This window comes from Mandrillus leucophaeus, unplaced genomic scaffold (assembly GCF_000951045.1).
Source record: "Mandrillus leucophaeus isolate KB7577 unplaced genomic scaffold, Mleu.le_1.0 Scaffold299, whole genome shotgun sequence".
NCBI classification, from domain to species: domain Eukaryota; kingdom Metazoa; phylum Chordata; class Mammalia; order Primates; family Cercopithecidae; genus Mandrillus; species Mandrillus leucophaeus.
Genome location: NW_012103131.1, coordinates 1,963,245 through 1,978,036, shown reverse-complemented (window position 1 = coordinate 1,978,036; position 14,792 = coordinate 1,963,245). Strand labels below are relative to the sequence as shown.

The following is a 14,792-nucleotide window of genomic DNA, read 5'->3' as shown; positions in this document are numbered from 1 at the left end:
TGAAATCCTCCCTACCCCCCCACCTGAAATCCTCCCTAACCTCCTCACCTCCCTAAGAAATTCTGCTGCGCCGCTGGCCCTTCCTGAGAGCTGGGCTATGGCTAAGAGCACTGGATGTGGCTGGAAGACGACGGTTTGGAGCCCGGCTTCACTCCTCATTGGCAAAGTAATCTTGGGTTCAGTACTAGAGTTCTCTGTGACCGTTCTCTTAATGCTGCGGTTCTCCCCAGGGCACATCTGGCAATGTCTAGAGACAATTTTGGTTTCGCAGCTTAGGAAGGGGCAGTCCCATGTAGTGGGTGGACAGTGGGATGCTGCTTAGCACCCTACAACGCATAGGACATCCCCTCACCACAAAATGATCCAGCCCAAAAACGTCAAGTGTCGAGGTTGAGAAATCCAGGTTTGTTTTTTTTTTTTTTTTTTTGAGACAAGGTCTCTGTCTTGTCCAGGCTGGAGTACAGTGGTGGTGCCATCTCGGCTCACTGCAACCCCCACCTCCCAGACTGAAGCGATTCTCGTGCGTCAGCTTCCTGAGCAGCTGGGACCACAGGCATGTGCCAGCCACCATGCCATTATTCTTTGTATTTTTTGTAGAGACAGGGTTTCACCATGTTACCCAAGCTGGTCTCGAACTCCTGGGCTCGTGATCCACCCACCTCGGCCTCCCCAAGTGCTGGGATTACAGGTGTGAGCCACTGCGCCCAGCCTGAGAAATCCTGTCTTTTACCTCCTGAAGCACCTATGACAGGGTATTTCATCTCTAAGCCTCAGGCTCCTCACCTGTGAAACGGGCCCCTCCGGACCAGGCTCCTTGGCTGCTACATATAACTAAGTGCTCTGGTTTGAACAGTCTCAATCTCCACCAAATCTGCACGACCTGCATCCCACAGAACTTCTTATGATGATGGAAAACTGCCAAAACCTTCACATGAAACCATAAAACCATCCACTGATTCAGAAGCTTAAACCGTGAGAATTAGATATTTCTAGAAGTAACCTTTAAGGTCTGTTATTCTTTGCCTTATTACTGAATCCTAGAAAGGGCCAGGTTGCCTCTGTGATTTCTAGGCAACTGAGGAAAGGTTAAAATGAAAATTGGATTTGGGGAGTTACGTCTATTCTGAGTGCACACTGAAAACTCGGCAGCAAGAAGCAGGTCAGGGTCTCGGGAAGCAGCAGTGATCAAGGGAAATGACTGGTGATAACTTTATTGATTAAAGCAACTGGAAAAATGTAAGGTTTGCCACAGCCTGGCACTTCAGCAGCAAGAGAAGTCCTCGCAGGCATTTTTCATTAAAAATAAAAAAGCCAGGAACAGAGAATTACTACCCTGTGCATAAGACACATTCATTTGAAACGGCCTTATCTTGAAATACTGCTTTAAAATGTCTACACATCCTGAGAGTCAAATAACGTTAGTGAGCATTTTAGGAAAACGGCAGGGTGGGGACGTTCGCAACATGCAGTTGCTGCTCCACTGTCAAAGGGACAGGCAGAAAGGTCACATGAGGGTGGGAGAGGAGGATGATGTGGGAGGTAAATGAGACACAGCTTTGCCACATACGCTTGGAGCCACCAGAGGAAACAAATCCTTCGCTCTCCAGGGCCACAGATGCTCAGGGTGGATGGCAGCGGCAGTGACCAAAACCGCGAGCAGCCACGGTGACCCACCAGGAATCCACAGCCCCACTCCCTCCCGGACACACTGCCCCAGCATCCGAAAATGACAAACCCAGATTCACTAGACCCCCATGAGGGGTCTCCTTTGGGGGATGGGCTGTATCTCATTTGAAATGTGAAGGAATCTGACTGTGAAAATAACTGAAAATGCCAAAAGAAAAAGGCAGGGAGAACACCCAAGGTCAGACCATCCAAATATCACCAGCAATGCCATCTGGACAGCTAGTCTCGTTTCCTTCCCTCTCCTTCCCTCCTTCCTCCCCTCCCCTCCCCTTCCTTTCCTTCTTCTTTTTTTTTTTTTTTTTTTTTTTTGAGCAGGGTCTTACTGTTGTCCAGGCTCGTGTGCAGTTGTGCAATCTCAGCTTGCTGCAACCTCAACCTCTTGGGCTCAAGCAATCTGCCCACCTCAGCCTCCCAAGTAGCTGGAACCACTGGCACATGCCACCACATCTGCCTATTTATTCTTTTGCATTTTTTTGTAGAGACAGGGTTTTGCCATGTTGCCCAGGCTGGTCTCAAATTTCTGGGCTCTAGTGATCTGCCCACCTCAGCCTCCCAAAGTGCTGGGATTCCAGGCATGAGCCGCTGCGCACGGCCAGGTTGTATTTTCCGGGCAGTGGCAGGGTTTTGTTTTTGTTTGGGTTTTGGGTTGGGGGAAGGGGGCTGTTTGAGATGGTTGTGATCATACCACTTATATTATTTTTTGAGACAGAGTCTCACTCTGTCACCTAGGCTGGAGTGCAGTGGCACGATCTCGGCTCACTGTAACCTCCGCCTCCTGGGTTCAAGTGATTCTCCGGCCTCGGCTTCCTCAGTAGCTGGGATTCCAGGCACCTGCTGCCATGCCCGGCTAATTTTTGTATTTGTAGTAGAGATGGGGTTTCACCATGCTGGCCAGGCTGGTCTCGAACTCCTGACCTCAGGTGATCTGCCCTCCTTGGCCTCCTAAAGTGCTGAGATGACAGGTGTGAGCCACCATGCCCGGCCTACTTACAAACTTTTAAATATTGATTTTTAAACTCAAATTAAAGCATTAGCCTTTCTCTCTATATATAAAGCAAATTATTTTGAGAATTTATTGTCTCTTAAATTCATCCTATGAGGGGAATACAAATATACACATAGTTGCTTATTTTTTAAATAAAAAATAAGCTATAATATTTATAAAATATTTACAGCTATGATATTTATAAACATGGCTACCTACAAGAGACAGGTAAAAACAAAATAGAAGGAAAAGAACAGAAGTTAGACTTCCTTGAATATGTCTTGCTTTGTGGATCTGATTTTAGAACCATATAAATATTTTACATAAGTGCAAAACAAATGTAAATGTTAAGCCAATTCCCTAAACATCAAAATGAAAATGAATTCAAAGAGCGTCCACTTGGTGGAATACTACCCACAAAAAAGAATTACTCCTAGCAGCTTTAAATACAGTATTTTGGTCATAAACCTCTAGAGCAGGGGTGTCCCATCTTTTGGCTTCCCTGGGCCATAATGGAAGAAGAAATGTCTTGGGCCACACATAAAATACACCAATGAAGTCCGGACGCAGTGGCTCACGCCTGTAATCCCAGCACTTTGGGAGGCCGAGGCGGGCGGATCACTGAGGTTGAGAGTTCGAGACCAGCCTAACCAGCATGGAGAAACCCCGTTTCTACCAAAAACACAAAATTAGCTGAGCATGGTGGCACATGCCTGTAATCCCAGCTGCTCAGGAGGCTGAGGCAGGAGAATTGCTTGAACCCAGGAGGCGGGGGTTGTGGTGAGCTGAGGCACCATTGCACTCCAGCCTGGGCAACAAGAGCGAAACTCCGTCTCAAAAAAAAAAAAAATTATCAAGAGATGCCAAAATTAGAACTAATGATCAGAAAGAGAATATTTACATAGTGTCAAAGTACTTTCCCACAAGACACTTATTAAGGCCAGGTGCAGTGGCTCACACTGGTAATCCCAGCACTTTGGGAGGCCAAGGCAGGCAGATCACCTGAGGTCAGGAGTTCAAGACAAGTCTGGCCAACATGGAGAAACCCCATCTCTACTAAAAATACAAAAATTAGCCAGGCTTGGTGGCGGGTGCCTGTAATCCCAGCTACTCAGGAGGCTGAGGCAGAAGAATCACTTGAACCCGGGAAGTGGAGCTTGCAGTGAGCCAAGATTGGGCCATTGCACTCCAGCCTGGGCAAAAGAGTGAGACTCCTGCTCAAAAAAAAAAAAAAAAGATACTTATTAAAAGGGACAAATTGTAACGACAATGGAGAACTCTGGAAGACACCTCCTCAACTGGTGATCAGAGTTCACAGATAAAGGACACTAGGGACACTAGGGACACATGCAATGTGTCCCCAGAAAGCCATGAGTGGGATGACTGATGGTGTCTGAATAAGGTCTCTAGGTTAACTAACAGCCTTGTGCCAGTGTTGATTTCCTGGTTTTATCATCGTTTGATGATGATGGGGAAGCTGGTGAAGGGCACAGGTGAACGTTTTGTACTATGTTTGCAACTTTTTGTGAGTGTCAAGTTACTTCAAAATGAAAAGTTGAAAACAATTTTAAAGGGTTATTAGTTGATAATTATTAAAGCACAGTGATGGGTACCTAGGAGTTCCCTGAGCTGCCCTCTCTACTGACATAGACATTTTAAATGTTCCATGATGGAAGGCTAAGAAGAGAGGCTGAGGAAACAAAAACCTCACACGAGTCACGGAGCTTCTTCAGACTGGATTCCAACAGATCAACGGTCAAAGAGCATTTCTGAGACAGTCAAGGAAATTTAAATATGGGTTGGTATTAAATAATACTAACAAAAATCACTGTTAATTTTTTAGGTGGTCTTAAAATTTTTATTGTGGTAAAATACACACTACATAAAATTTATGACTGTGACCAGAGTATTCAGTTCACTGGCATTGAGCACATTCAGAACGTTGTGCAACCATCACCACTGTCCAGTTCCAGAATATTTGTTTTCTTTTTTTTTTTTTTTTTAAGACAGAGTCTGGCTCTGTTGCCCAGTCTGGAGTTCAGTGGCGCGATCTCAGCTCACTGCAATCTCCACCTCCTAGGTTCAAGCAATTCTCCCGCCTCAGCCTCCCAAGTGGCTGGGATTACAGGCGTGCACCACCACGCCTGGCTCACATTTGTATTTTTAGTAGAGTCAGGGTTTCACCATGTTGGCCAGGCTGGTCTCGAACTCTTGACTTCAAGTGATTTGCCCTCCTCAGCCTCCCAAAGTGCTGGGATTACAGGTGTGAGCCACCATGCCCAGCCCAGTTCCAGAATATTTGTATCACCCCAAAAGGAGACCGCATACCCTGAAGCAGCACTCCCCATTGCCATGCAACCCTGACTCCTGGCAACCACTAATCTGCTTTTCATTTCTATGGATTAGCCCATTCTAGACATTTGCTATACATGGAAGGATACAATATGTGTCCTTTCGTGTTTGGCTTCCTTCACTTAGCATAATGTTACCAGGGTTCATCTACATTGTAACATGTGTCAGAACTTCATTCCTCTTTATGGCTGAATAATATTCCACTGTATGGACACACCACATTTGGTTATCCTTTCATCAGTTGATGGGCAGGCATCTTGTTTTTTTCTACCTTTTGGCTATTGTATACGGAGCTGCTATGAATATTTGTGTATAAGTTTTTGTTTGCTACACCTGTTTCAGTTCTTCTGGGTATAGACCTGGAAATGGGTTGCTGAGTCATATGGCAAATTCTATGTTTAACTTTGAGGAACCACAAAGTGGCTTTCTGTGGCAACATTGTCATTTCACCTTCCTACCAGCAATAGATAAGGGTTCCAATTTGTCTACATCCTTGGCAACACTTGTTATTTTCTTTTTTTTTTTTAACTATACAGTCATCTTAATTAGTGTGAAGTGGTATCTCATTGGGGTTTTGATCTGCATTTCCTGATGAATGATGATATTGAGTATCTTTTTGTGTGCCTTTTGGCCATGTTAGGGGTTTTAATGTATTGTAGTTATGTCTAAAAATCACCATTTTTTTAATGTCATGCTACAATATGAAAGGATACAATTGAGATTTGCTTTAAAATGTGACAGCAAAAAAAAAGTAAATTTATTATTATTATTATTACTATTACTTGGAAATGGAGTCTCACTCTGTTGCCCAGGCTGGAGTGCAGTGGTGCAATTTTGGCTCACTGCAACCTCCACCTCCTGGGCTCAAGCAATTCTCCTGCCTCAGCCTCCTGAGTAGCTGGGATTACAGGAGCATACCACCACACCCAGCTAATTTTTATATTTTAGTAGAGACAGGATTTCACCATGTTGGTCAGGCTGGTCTTGAACTCCTGACCTCAGGTGGTCCACCTGCCTCAGCCTCCCAAAGTGCTAGGATTACAGGCGTGGGCCACCGCACCCAGCCAGTAAATTTTTTAAAAGGAAAAAAAAGAGGAAAGAAGAAAGGAACGTGGCAAAATCTTAACCACTGAATCTGGGTGATGGATATAATGGGGATGTGTATCGTTCTCTCTATTTTTCTGTATGTTTGAAATCTCTCAAAATAAAGAAATTCTGCTCTATGAAGCAAGGTAGTAAAAAGCCAGGTTATTTATTGCTGCAGTTCTCATTCTTTCAAAACACAAACCTCTCCTTCTCTAACAGACTAACATGACATTTCCCAGGTGTTTTCTGGGGACTCCAGGGAGCCTGCATCTTCTGACATCTCTATGGATCTCAGGGCAGGTGAAGGTACAGTGTCTAGACTCAAAGCACCATGAGGCACCAGTGTTCTGGACTGAAATGTACACAGGGGAAACACGCACCAGGCTTGACACCTGGGGCACCCCCAACCCATACTTCTGCTGCCCACTTCCAAAGAGGCAGCAGGACAGCCTGGGGCAGCTGTGGACTCTTTCCTTTCCTTTTTTTTTTTTTTTTTTTTTTTTGAGAAGGAGTCTCGCTCTATCACCCAGGCTGGAGTGCAGTGGCGTGATCTCAGCTCACTGCAACTTCTGCCTCCCAGGTTCAAGCAATTCTCATCCCTCAGCTTCCTGAGTAGCTGGGATTACCAGGCATGCACCACCTCGTCCAGCAATCTATCCCAAAAATAGTCAAAATATAAAGGTCGCAAAATGAGTGACTTTATTATTTCTTCCATATTGTTGTAATCTTGCTGTTACACTGTCTTGTCAGCGAGATATATTAATACACTGATAGGACTCGCCAATTCTTATCCTTTCAGAGAAGCAGCAAAAACTCAGGAAAAGCCGTAGGCATTTCTGCCTCTTGCTTTCACATTGAAAGTAACTTCACTGTTGAAACTATTCAGTGGATTTCATTTGCTGCCTTCCCCCTCCTTCCCAGCCAGGTCAGCTCTCACAGGGAGCCCACGCTTGGCTGCCCGGCCAACCCCACAGGCTGCCTGAGTCCTGCAATCCATTCCAAACTCCAGGGCCTCCCTGACGGGGCTGTCTCCCCCGACCCACTTCACAAGGCGCCAACCTACCTGGTGGGCTTCCACTCCTATGGCTTGCAGGGCAGACTTGAAAAACTCAGGAGAAGGCTTCCCCACTACCTCGGCTTTGATGCCACAGGCATACTGGGAAAAGAGAAAGGGATATGGCATGGGTTTGGGATCAAGGAACAGGTATATGCCCAGCCACGGAAACCCTGTCCCAAATGTGCCCCCAGGAGTCAAGGGCCTTGAAGAAGCAGGATGCTGTGGGCCTGAGAACACATCTCACAGGCAGGAGCCTCACAACTCCAGAAAGGGCTGCTCGGGTCACTCAGGTCATCTAGCACCAGACACCCTGCCATTCACTCAAAGGCCTACCCACGGCAGAAGGCATCCAAGAGCTGGCAAAACTACAGGGTTCCCAAGGGCCAGCAGAGCAGTGCCCTGCTCACTCGCCTGCAATTCCGTCCTCTCATCCCTTCTCCCCTTCTTCTCCCCTCTTCTCCCCTGCCCACTCCCAGCTCATCACAGGCCTCCGGGGTCAAGCCCGGGGCTCCATCTGCTCCTCTGCCTCTCCCTCCCACCTGACGGCAAGCAGGCAGGAGCTGCTACAGCTGTGAGGATGGGATGGGATATGAGGCTGACCTGGGGTGGCTGATGGGACCTGGGCCAGAGTGGACCTGGGGGAACCCCTCCCAGAGGCCTGGCCACAGATGCTCTTGGAAACTGAAGGGAAGTCAGGAAGGAGGCCAGTGAGGACCCGTCAAGCTTGAGGTGCTGCAGATGCCCAGGGTCAGGAACGAGACCGGTGGTCAGCACCGACACAGAAGCCACAAGCCCAAGAAGAGCGAGGCAGAGAGCAGCTGGGAGAGCGGCAGGGTCCACGGCGGGAGGGGGGCTGTGCCCGCTGGAGGACGGGGAGGGAGAGATGGGGAGGGAGGACAGCGAGGGCAGCGAGGACCGGCCAGGGGAGCCCGGAATAGGAGGGCAGCCTTTGTGGAAACACAAAAGGCCATTCATACGTTAATTAAGCACAGCCTCTTCCCAAGAAGGACCCAAAAAGTCCCAGGTGCCCTGAGGTCTGAAGAGAGCTTGGGACAGAACCAGGGCTGGTACCTCAAGCGCCTTCATGTAGGGACCAACATCCAGCATCAGGCCAGAGGTCTCCTTGTAGTAACGCCTAGGAGAGAACAGAAGGGAGCACGGGGTGCTGAGCACAGGAAGCTGAGCACGAGGAGCTCAGCGCAGGATGCTAAGCATTGGGAGCTGAGCACCGGGCCTGTCCTGCTGGCTGCAGAGCCAAGCCGGGGCTGAGGGCCGGTCCAGGCACCACGCTGAGAATGACCGCAGGGGACCAGCACCACAGAGCCCGGTGGCGGCCGCCACACCCAGCCGGGAGAGCGCAGCAGCCAGCAGCTCCAGGAACGCCATGGGTCACACAGAACGTGCCCCTGCTGTCAGCCTCCTGGGGACCCTGCTGCAATGATTAACAGGGGACCCGGAGGGCAGATGGTTCCAGTTGCTAACACAGAGAATGACAAGTAACCTGTGTCCTGGGAAGGAACAGCAGGTCCACAGGGCATGTGGCGAACCCCTAATTGCTAATAATTAACCCCTAATTGCTGGCTGAAGAAGGGAACTCCATTAGTTCCACAGCACCCTGCTGCATCCCCTATTAGCCGGAGGTCAAGCGAGGTGCCAGGTTTCACGGGCGCCAGATGTTTTTATGAGAAGACAACTATTTTCTCCCCTGTGTCACGGAGGTGGAGACAGGCTCTGCATGAGGGAGCATTCCTTTTTCAAAATGGCCCCACTGCTCTTTGAGCCCAGTGCTGGCTTGGTGGCTGGTTGCAGCCCGGCCTAGCGCACCCTACGATGGCGTCGCACTGAGCCTCAAGACACCCACAGTCCAGACACATGGCGGGCCAGACCCAGCTCTGGCTGAACAAAGTCAACTGACTACAACGAGGGGAGAAAGTGATTGAACCTGCACTGCTCTGAAGATGCAATTCACTGAAACCCAAGAATACGCAAGGGGGCTTGATTCTTGGAACCACTGAAATGTTTTGCCATCCACCATCACATCGGTTTCCCTCTCCTCCTGCCATGCCCTTCAGATTTGGGAGCCGTGGAGAAAGCACGTATGCAGAGAACGAGAGGGAAGAAGAGCGCATGCTGACTTCAGCATTCAGATCTCGCTGCCTTCTAACGGTGTGACTTTGGGGTGCTTACGCCTGTGGGCCTGTTTCCTAATCTGTAAAATGGGCAAAACGAACAACAAACAATACCTTCCTCACGGATTGCTGTGAAGCTTGAACAAAAAAACGCATGCAGAGTTATTAACTTGGTACCTTGCATGCAGAAGCTGCCCCGATGAGATAGGAGAATATTATTATAAATAACCGCTTACCCAGGCTGACACAGGCAATAAGATATAAGCTGAGGGAAGGAAAAAATGAACACGGTCCTGTTCAATTTGGGGGGTTGAAATGTGTTATATGACCACCTGGGGTGTGAGAACTGAGCTCCCCGGGAGCTGCCCTGGGTCTGTGCGCTTCCTCCAGCTTCGCCACTCCCGGGGACTCTGCCTGTCCCTTTCTGCCCGGCCTGACGCCTTCAAGCTGTACAAGCCACCCCGGCCACTCCTGTTGGATGACCCGCTCACCCCTGGGCATCCTCCACTGCCTGCCTCAGACGCTTCTCGGCTAAACTTACAAGCTGGGCTGCAGGTACCGGCTTCAGCCAAACCTGGGCCTTGCCAGGGCTGGTCCCTTAGCACTCCCCTGTTAGGCATCTTTGGAGCTTGGAGTCTGTTTGTTGAAGGTGTGGGCATCTCCCGTCGTGACGTGGGCTTGGGACGCTCCACATGAACCCCAGGCCTGTTCCACAGCCTCTGAGGCTCTGTGCTCTGGGGTCACGACACAGGGATACAGGCTGGCTGGGATGCTGTGAACAGGCTCACAGAGAGGGGACCTGAAAATGCTCTCCCTTTTAGAGTGACCCCCAAAAACAGGCTTAGAATCTCTAAGTTCATGTCTTAGACGCAGACTTCAAACGTATATTTTGCATTTACATGGCCTAAAAAAGTACTGCCTTTTCTTTTCCCAGTTGGACAATCAGCTACTTTGGTCTGATGATTTCCTGATTTTCTGGACCCTGGTGAGGTCCAGAGTTCTCAGGAAATGGTGAGGGGACACCAGGTTCGGGGGCCTCCACTGGCTGCTGCTGCAAATGGCCCAGGTTACCTTTGTCCCCCTTGGCATTAACGATCCCAGATGCTCCACAGCCCTTTGCAGGACTCGGGGACACTCCCAGCCCCAGGCCTGCTCCCCAGGGACTCACAGTCTGGTGGGGAGGCACAGAAGCCCACAGAAAAATTCTCAAGGGCAGGACCCAGGTGATGGGCAGTCTGCTTGAACAGGGCGGGGGACGGGCTGGGGACAGGGAGGGAGGAGAGGCATGGAAAGCTGAGACTAAGTTAAAAGGAATGAAGGGGAGGTCCAGGTCCAGGGAGCACCTTGGAATCTGCTGAGCACCCTGCTGAGGACCAGAGTGGCCACGCCACCACAAGCAAGGCCCTCTGCAGGCCCTCGAAGGCCACGACCCTCATCCCCTCCTGCCCACCTGTGCCAGGAGAAGGAGGGCATGGAGGTGGGTAGGCAGGGCCTCCCTAAGGAAGTGATGTGTGGAAGTAACGGAGGAAAGAAAGTGCCCCACATGGGAAATGCTTACCCAGCAACAAAAGAAAACCTGAAATCAGCACAACTACTCCATTGTGACAGGTACAGCTCTGTTTGGAGCTGAGGATTCTGGGGGCTTCTGGGCCCAGACCCCTGTCCCTCAGCGACCCTGGGGCCAGCTGGAGGAGCTGGAGGTTGGGTGGACGGGAGCAAGCACCTCCCATCATCTGGCAAAACCTCCCAAGGGGACCCACGCGCGCCACTTCTGCTGGCCTCATGTTCCCTGCAGCCTCTTCTAAAGTGAAAGAAACCTGGATTTTCTTATGTTTAAATTTAGTCCTGGATGGGATTTTTAAAAAACTGAACGTGCAACTTAAAATACACAATCAAAACCTTGTCTTTGCATGCTAATCTTTAGAGTCTAAGGAGAACACGAACTTTCAGAAATCAAAATGAGAAACTTTTAACATTTCTTTTTTAAAAAACTGAATCTGGGCTTGATTTTATAGTGCCCAGAATTTTTCTTTATTCCTTATTCATTCAGAAAAACAAAAAGGCATTTTGAGGCCAACGGTTACCTGAAAACATTTTTTTAGAGACACAGCAAATATAAGCACTTAAAATTTTTTTTAATATGAAGGCCTGGTCATCTCCACACACACGAGATGCGATGTATTTCTCCTGTGACTGGTTTAACCCAGCCAATGGCAGCCCCACTTAGGACGTGAATGTTCTAGCCACAAAGAGGAACCCGTGGATGCTGGAAAGAAAGGGGGAAGCCCAGGAGGAGGAGTCAGATGCGATTTTAGGCTTTATTCTTCTGCCGTTTCCGATTATTCAGCACAGCCTCCCTGCAAATGACCACTTGACCTTTCCCAGAAGAGCCATTAACCTTCCATAGTCTGTCGGGTAAACAGCTTAATTTTCTGAGAGCGGCATGACAGAAGAAATTACAAAGCCAATTCCCACTCTCCGGTCCAAACAGATGCCAAATGTAAATCACTCCATTTCCAGGAGAGGGACAGTCCGCCCCGGCGCCTCCACCCGCTGCTCCTGCCTCCTTGGTGGGAGTCGCTCAGCCTGTGCCCCTGCGTCCTGCAGTGTAGGACAGGCCTTACCAGCAGTGACCCACAGCCGAGGACAGCACGGTGATGGCAGCTCTTTGCGGGTCCTAGGACTGTCCTGAAAAGCTGGGACCTAGCCCCTAAAACTGCCAGTTCCTTTCTGTGGTTTTTAAACAGCCAGAACCCCCGTCAGCAGAGATCCCACTAATCTCCCACTCTAAACAAATCCTTGTCTACTATGACATTTGCTGCAGTATTACAAAGCTGAAAGCGACTGCTTCCATTTTTGTTTTTTTCCTTTTTCAACAATGTAACTGTTCTGACTATTATTATCCATGATCTGGAATAGTGGTTTGTAATAATTATGAGACTACTTTTTTTTCTTCTTTTTTGTAGAGATGGAATCTTACTATGTTGCCCAGGCTGGTCTTGAACTCCTGGGCTCAAGCCATCCTCCCACCTCAGCCTCCCAAAGTGCTGGGATTACAGGCGTGTGCCACCAAGCTCGGCATGAGACATCTTTAAAGAAAAAAGTGTTAACACTGACGAATCACAGCAGAGCTTCTTCCTTATGCTTGTTCTCTAGTGAGGTGGGTGTTGGTGACTCAAAGGCCTAATGGGTCAGCCCGGGGAAATGAGTGAAGAGGCCAGGTTCTGTGGCTTGCTCCATAGCAGCGACCTAAGTTGCAATGGGTGTAAATTTAAAAAGGGACTACAAGGGTTAATTTAATATGTCAACTTGGCTGGGTCACGGTGCCCAGATATGTGGTCAAACATTATTCCGGATGTTTCTGTGAAGGCGTTTTTGGATGAGATTAACATTTAAACTGGTGAACTAGAAGGAGAGTACATTCCCTTCCGCAGTGTGGGTGGACCGCATCCAACCAGTTGCAGGCTTTTTTAGAACAAAGACTGATCTTCCCCGAGCAAGAATTCCACAGCGCACCCACCGCCTTAGGACTCTGCGGCCATGCGCTCCTGAGTCCCCAGCCTGCTAGCCCTACCCTGCAGATTTTGGACTCGCCAAGCCTCCACAGTCAATCTCTCTCTATATCTATGTTCTGTAGCTTCGGGCTTCTCTGAGGAACCCTGACTACATACAGGACACATTTTATTTATATGAGAAACACACTAGAAATTTGTAGTTACTATAAAGAAAATCCTCTTTGATTTCTTGAAACATCTTTCACTTGCCCGTTTTTGATAGAGATAACAAGCGTGAAGAAATACTTCTCTACTTTGAAAAAAACAACAAACGGCACATGATCAATGGCAACTGACTCTGCGGTCTCGAGACAGGGACAACAGGGAGGGGTGGGGTCTGTGGTAAACTGAAACTAATGGAGGCAGTGGCTCCAGCCACGCCACTGTGTGTGCAGGAATGTGAGGTTCAGTATCTTCAGACCTTCTGATTCTTCAAAGAATCCAGAAATCTGGATATTTTGTGTAAAATCTCCCCATTTTTAAACACAGCCTCAAAAATACATTTAAGGTTTTGTTTGTTGTTTTTTTTTTTTTTTTGAGATGGAGTCTTGCTCTGTTGCCCAGGTTGGAGTGCAATGGCATGATCTTGGCTTACTGCAACCTCTGCCTCCCAGGTTCAAGCAATTCTCGTGCCTCAGCCTCCCGAGTAGCTGGGACTATAGGTGTGCACCACCACACCTGGCTAATTTTTGTATTTTTAGTAGAGACAGTGTTTTACCATGTTGGCCAAGCTGGTCTTGAACCCCTGGCCTCAGGTGACCTGCCCACCTTGGCCTCCCAAAGTGCTGGGATTACAGGCATGAGCCACCGTCCCCAGCCCACATTTAAGGCTTGTGTGGGCAAAAAGTCTGCTCTAGAATGTAGCTTAGAGGTAACAAGCACAGGGTCCGGGGTCGGCCATGCCCAGGGGCGCTCCTGGTCCTATCAACACTCAACGGCTAGGGACAGCAGCTTATTTCATCTCTTGTGGCCTAACACCCCCACCTGCAAAACGGCAATGACCTGCCTAGAGCCCACAAGGTTGTAGTCAGAATTACACAAAATGGGGTATGCAAAGTGCACGGCAATGGCCAATGGCCAGATAAAAAGTCCCTCCGTCTGTTCCATCAGTGGGTCCCACACAGCAAGCAGAGGCAGTGAGCACCGTCACCAGAAGCTCCAAAGCTGGAAAACGCTTCCTCTGCATGGCCGCGGAATTCCCACACTTCACGAGAAGCGGAGGTAGACACTCCAAAGGGTCCTTGCAACCCTAGGAGCCTGCGATTCTAGAATTCTAGCTGCGCAGAACCCTGTGATTCTAGAATTCTAGGCTGTGCAGAATAAATCTGTGCAGCTTTCTGGAAACAACTTGGCAACATGCCTCAAGAACTTCAAAAACACTTGTTCTGTAACTGTATCCGGAGATGTCATCTGAAATGCACCAAGAGGCTCATCACAGCCCTACTATGGTGAAAAACCAGGAACAATCTCGATGCCATTAGCAGGGATCAGTTAGGAAAAAATTGCCCTTTCCAGCCCTGGACCCTACAGCCGCAGAGATGTTGATGCCTAAGAAGAACCAGACTGCTATTTATGAACTCCTTTTTAAGGAGGGAGTCATGGTGGCCAAGAAGAATGTCCACCTGCCTAAGACCCAGAGCTGGCAGATGAGAATGTGCCCAACCTTCATGTCCTGAAGGTCATGCAGTCTCTCAAGTCCTGAGGCTGCGTGAAGGAAGTTTGCCTGGAGACACTTCTACTGGTACCTCACCCACCCGGGTATCCAGAATCTCTGTGATTACCACCATCTGCCCCTGGAGAGGGTGTCTGCTATCCCATGCCACAGCCATCTGGAGACTGGCAGGCTGCGGCCTAAAGGTCTGGAGCATGACTGACCTGCAAGACCCACAAGAGGGGAAGCCAGCAGAGACACCCACAGACAGGGAAAGACACCCACAGAAGAG

General features: G+C 49.0%; 1 protein-coding gene across 1 annotated transcript in view; it reads right to left on the bottom strand.

Moving 5' to 3' along the window:
- Positions 1-14,792, bottom strand: part of LHPP (phospholysine phosphohistidine inorganic pyrophosphate phosphatase) — a 171,538-nt gene that overhangs the window by 110,067 nt on the left and 46,679 nt on the right. The window contains exons 4-5 of the mRNA XM_011986417.1: positions 8,238-8,301; positions 7,173-7,265 (exon numbers count right to left, since the gene is read on the bottom strand). Of these exons, the coding sequence (XP_011841807.1) occupies positions 7,173-7,265; positions 8,238-8,301 (157 nt within the window). The remainder of the gene's footprint in view (positions 1-7,172; positions 7,266-8,237; positions 8,302-14,792) is intronic.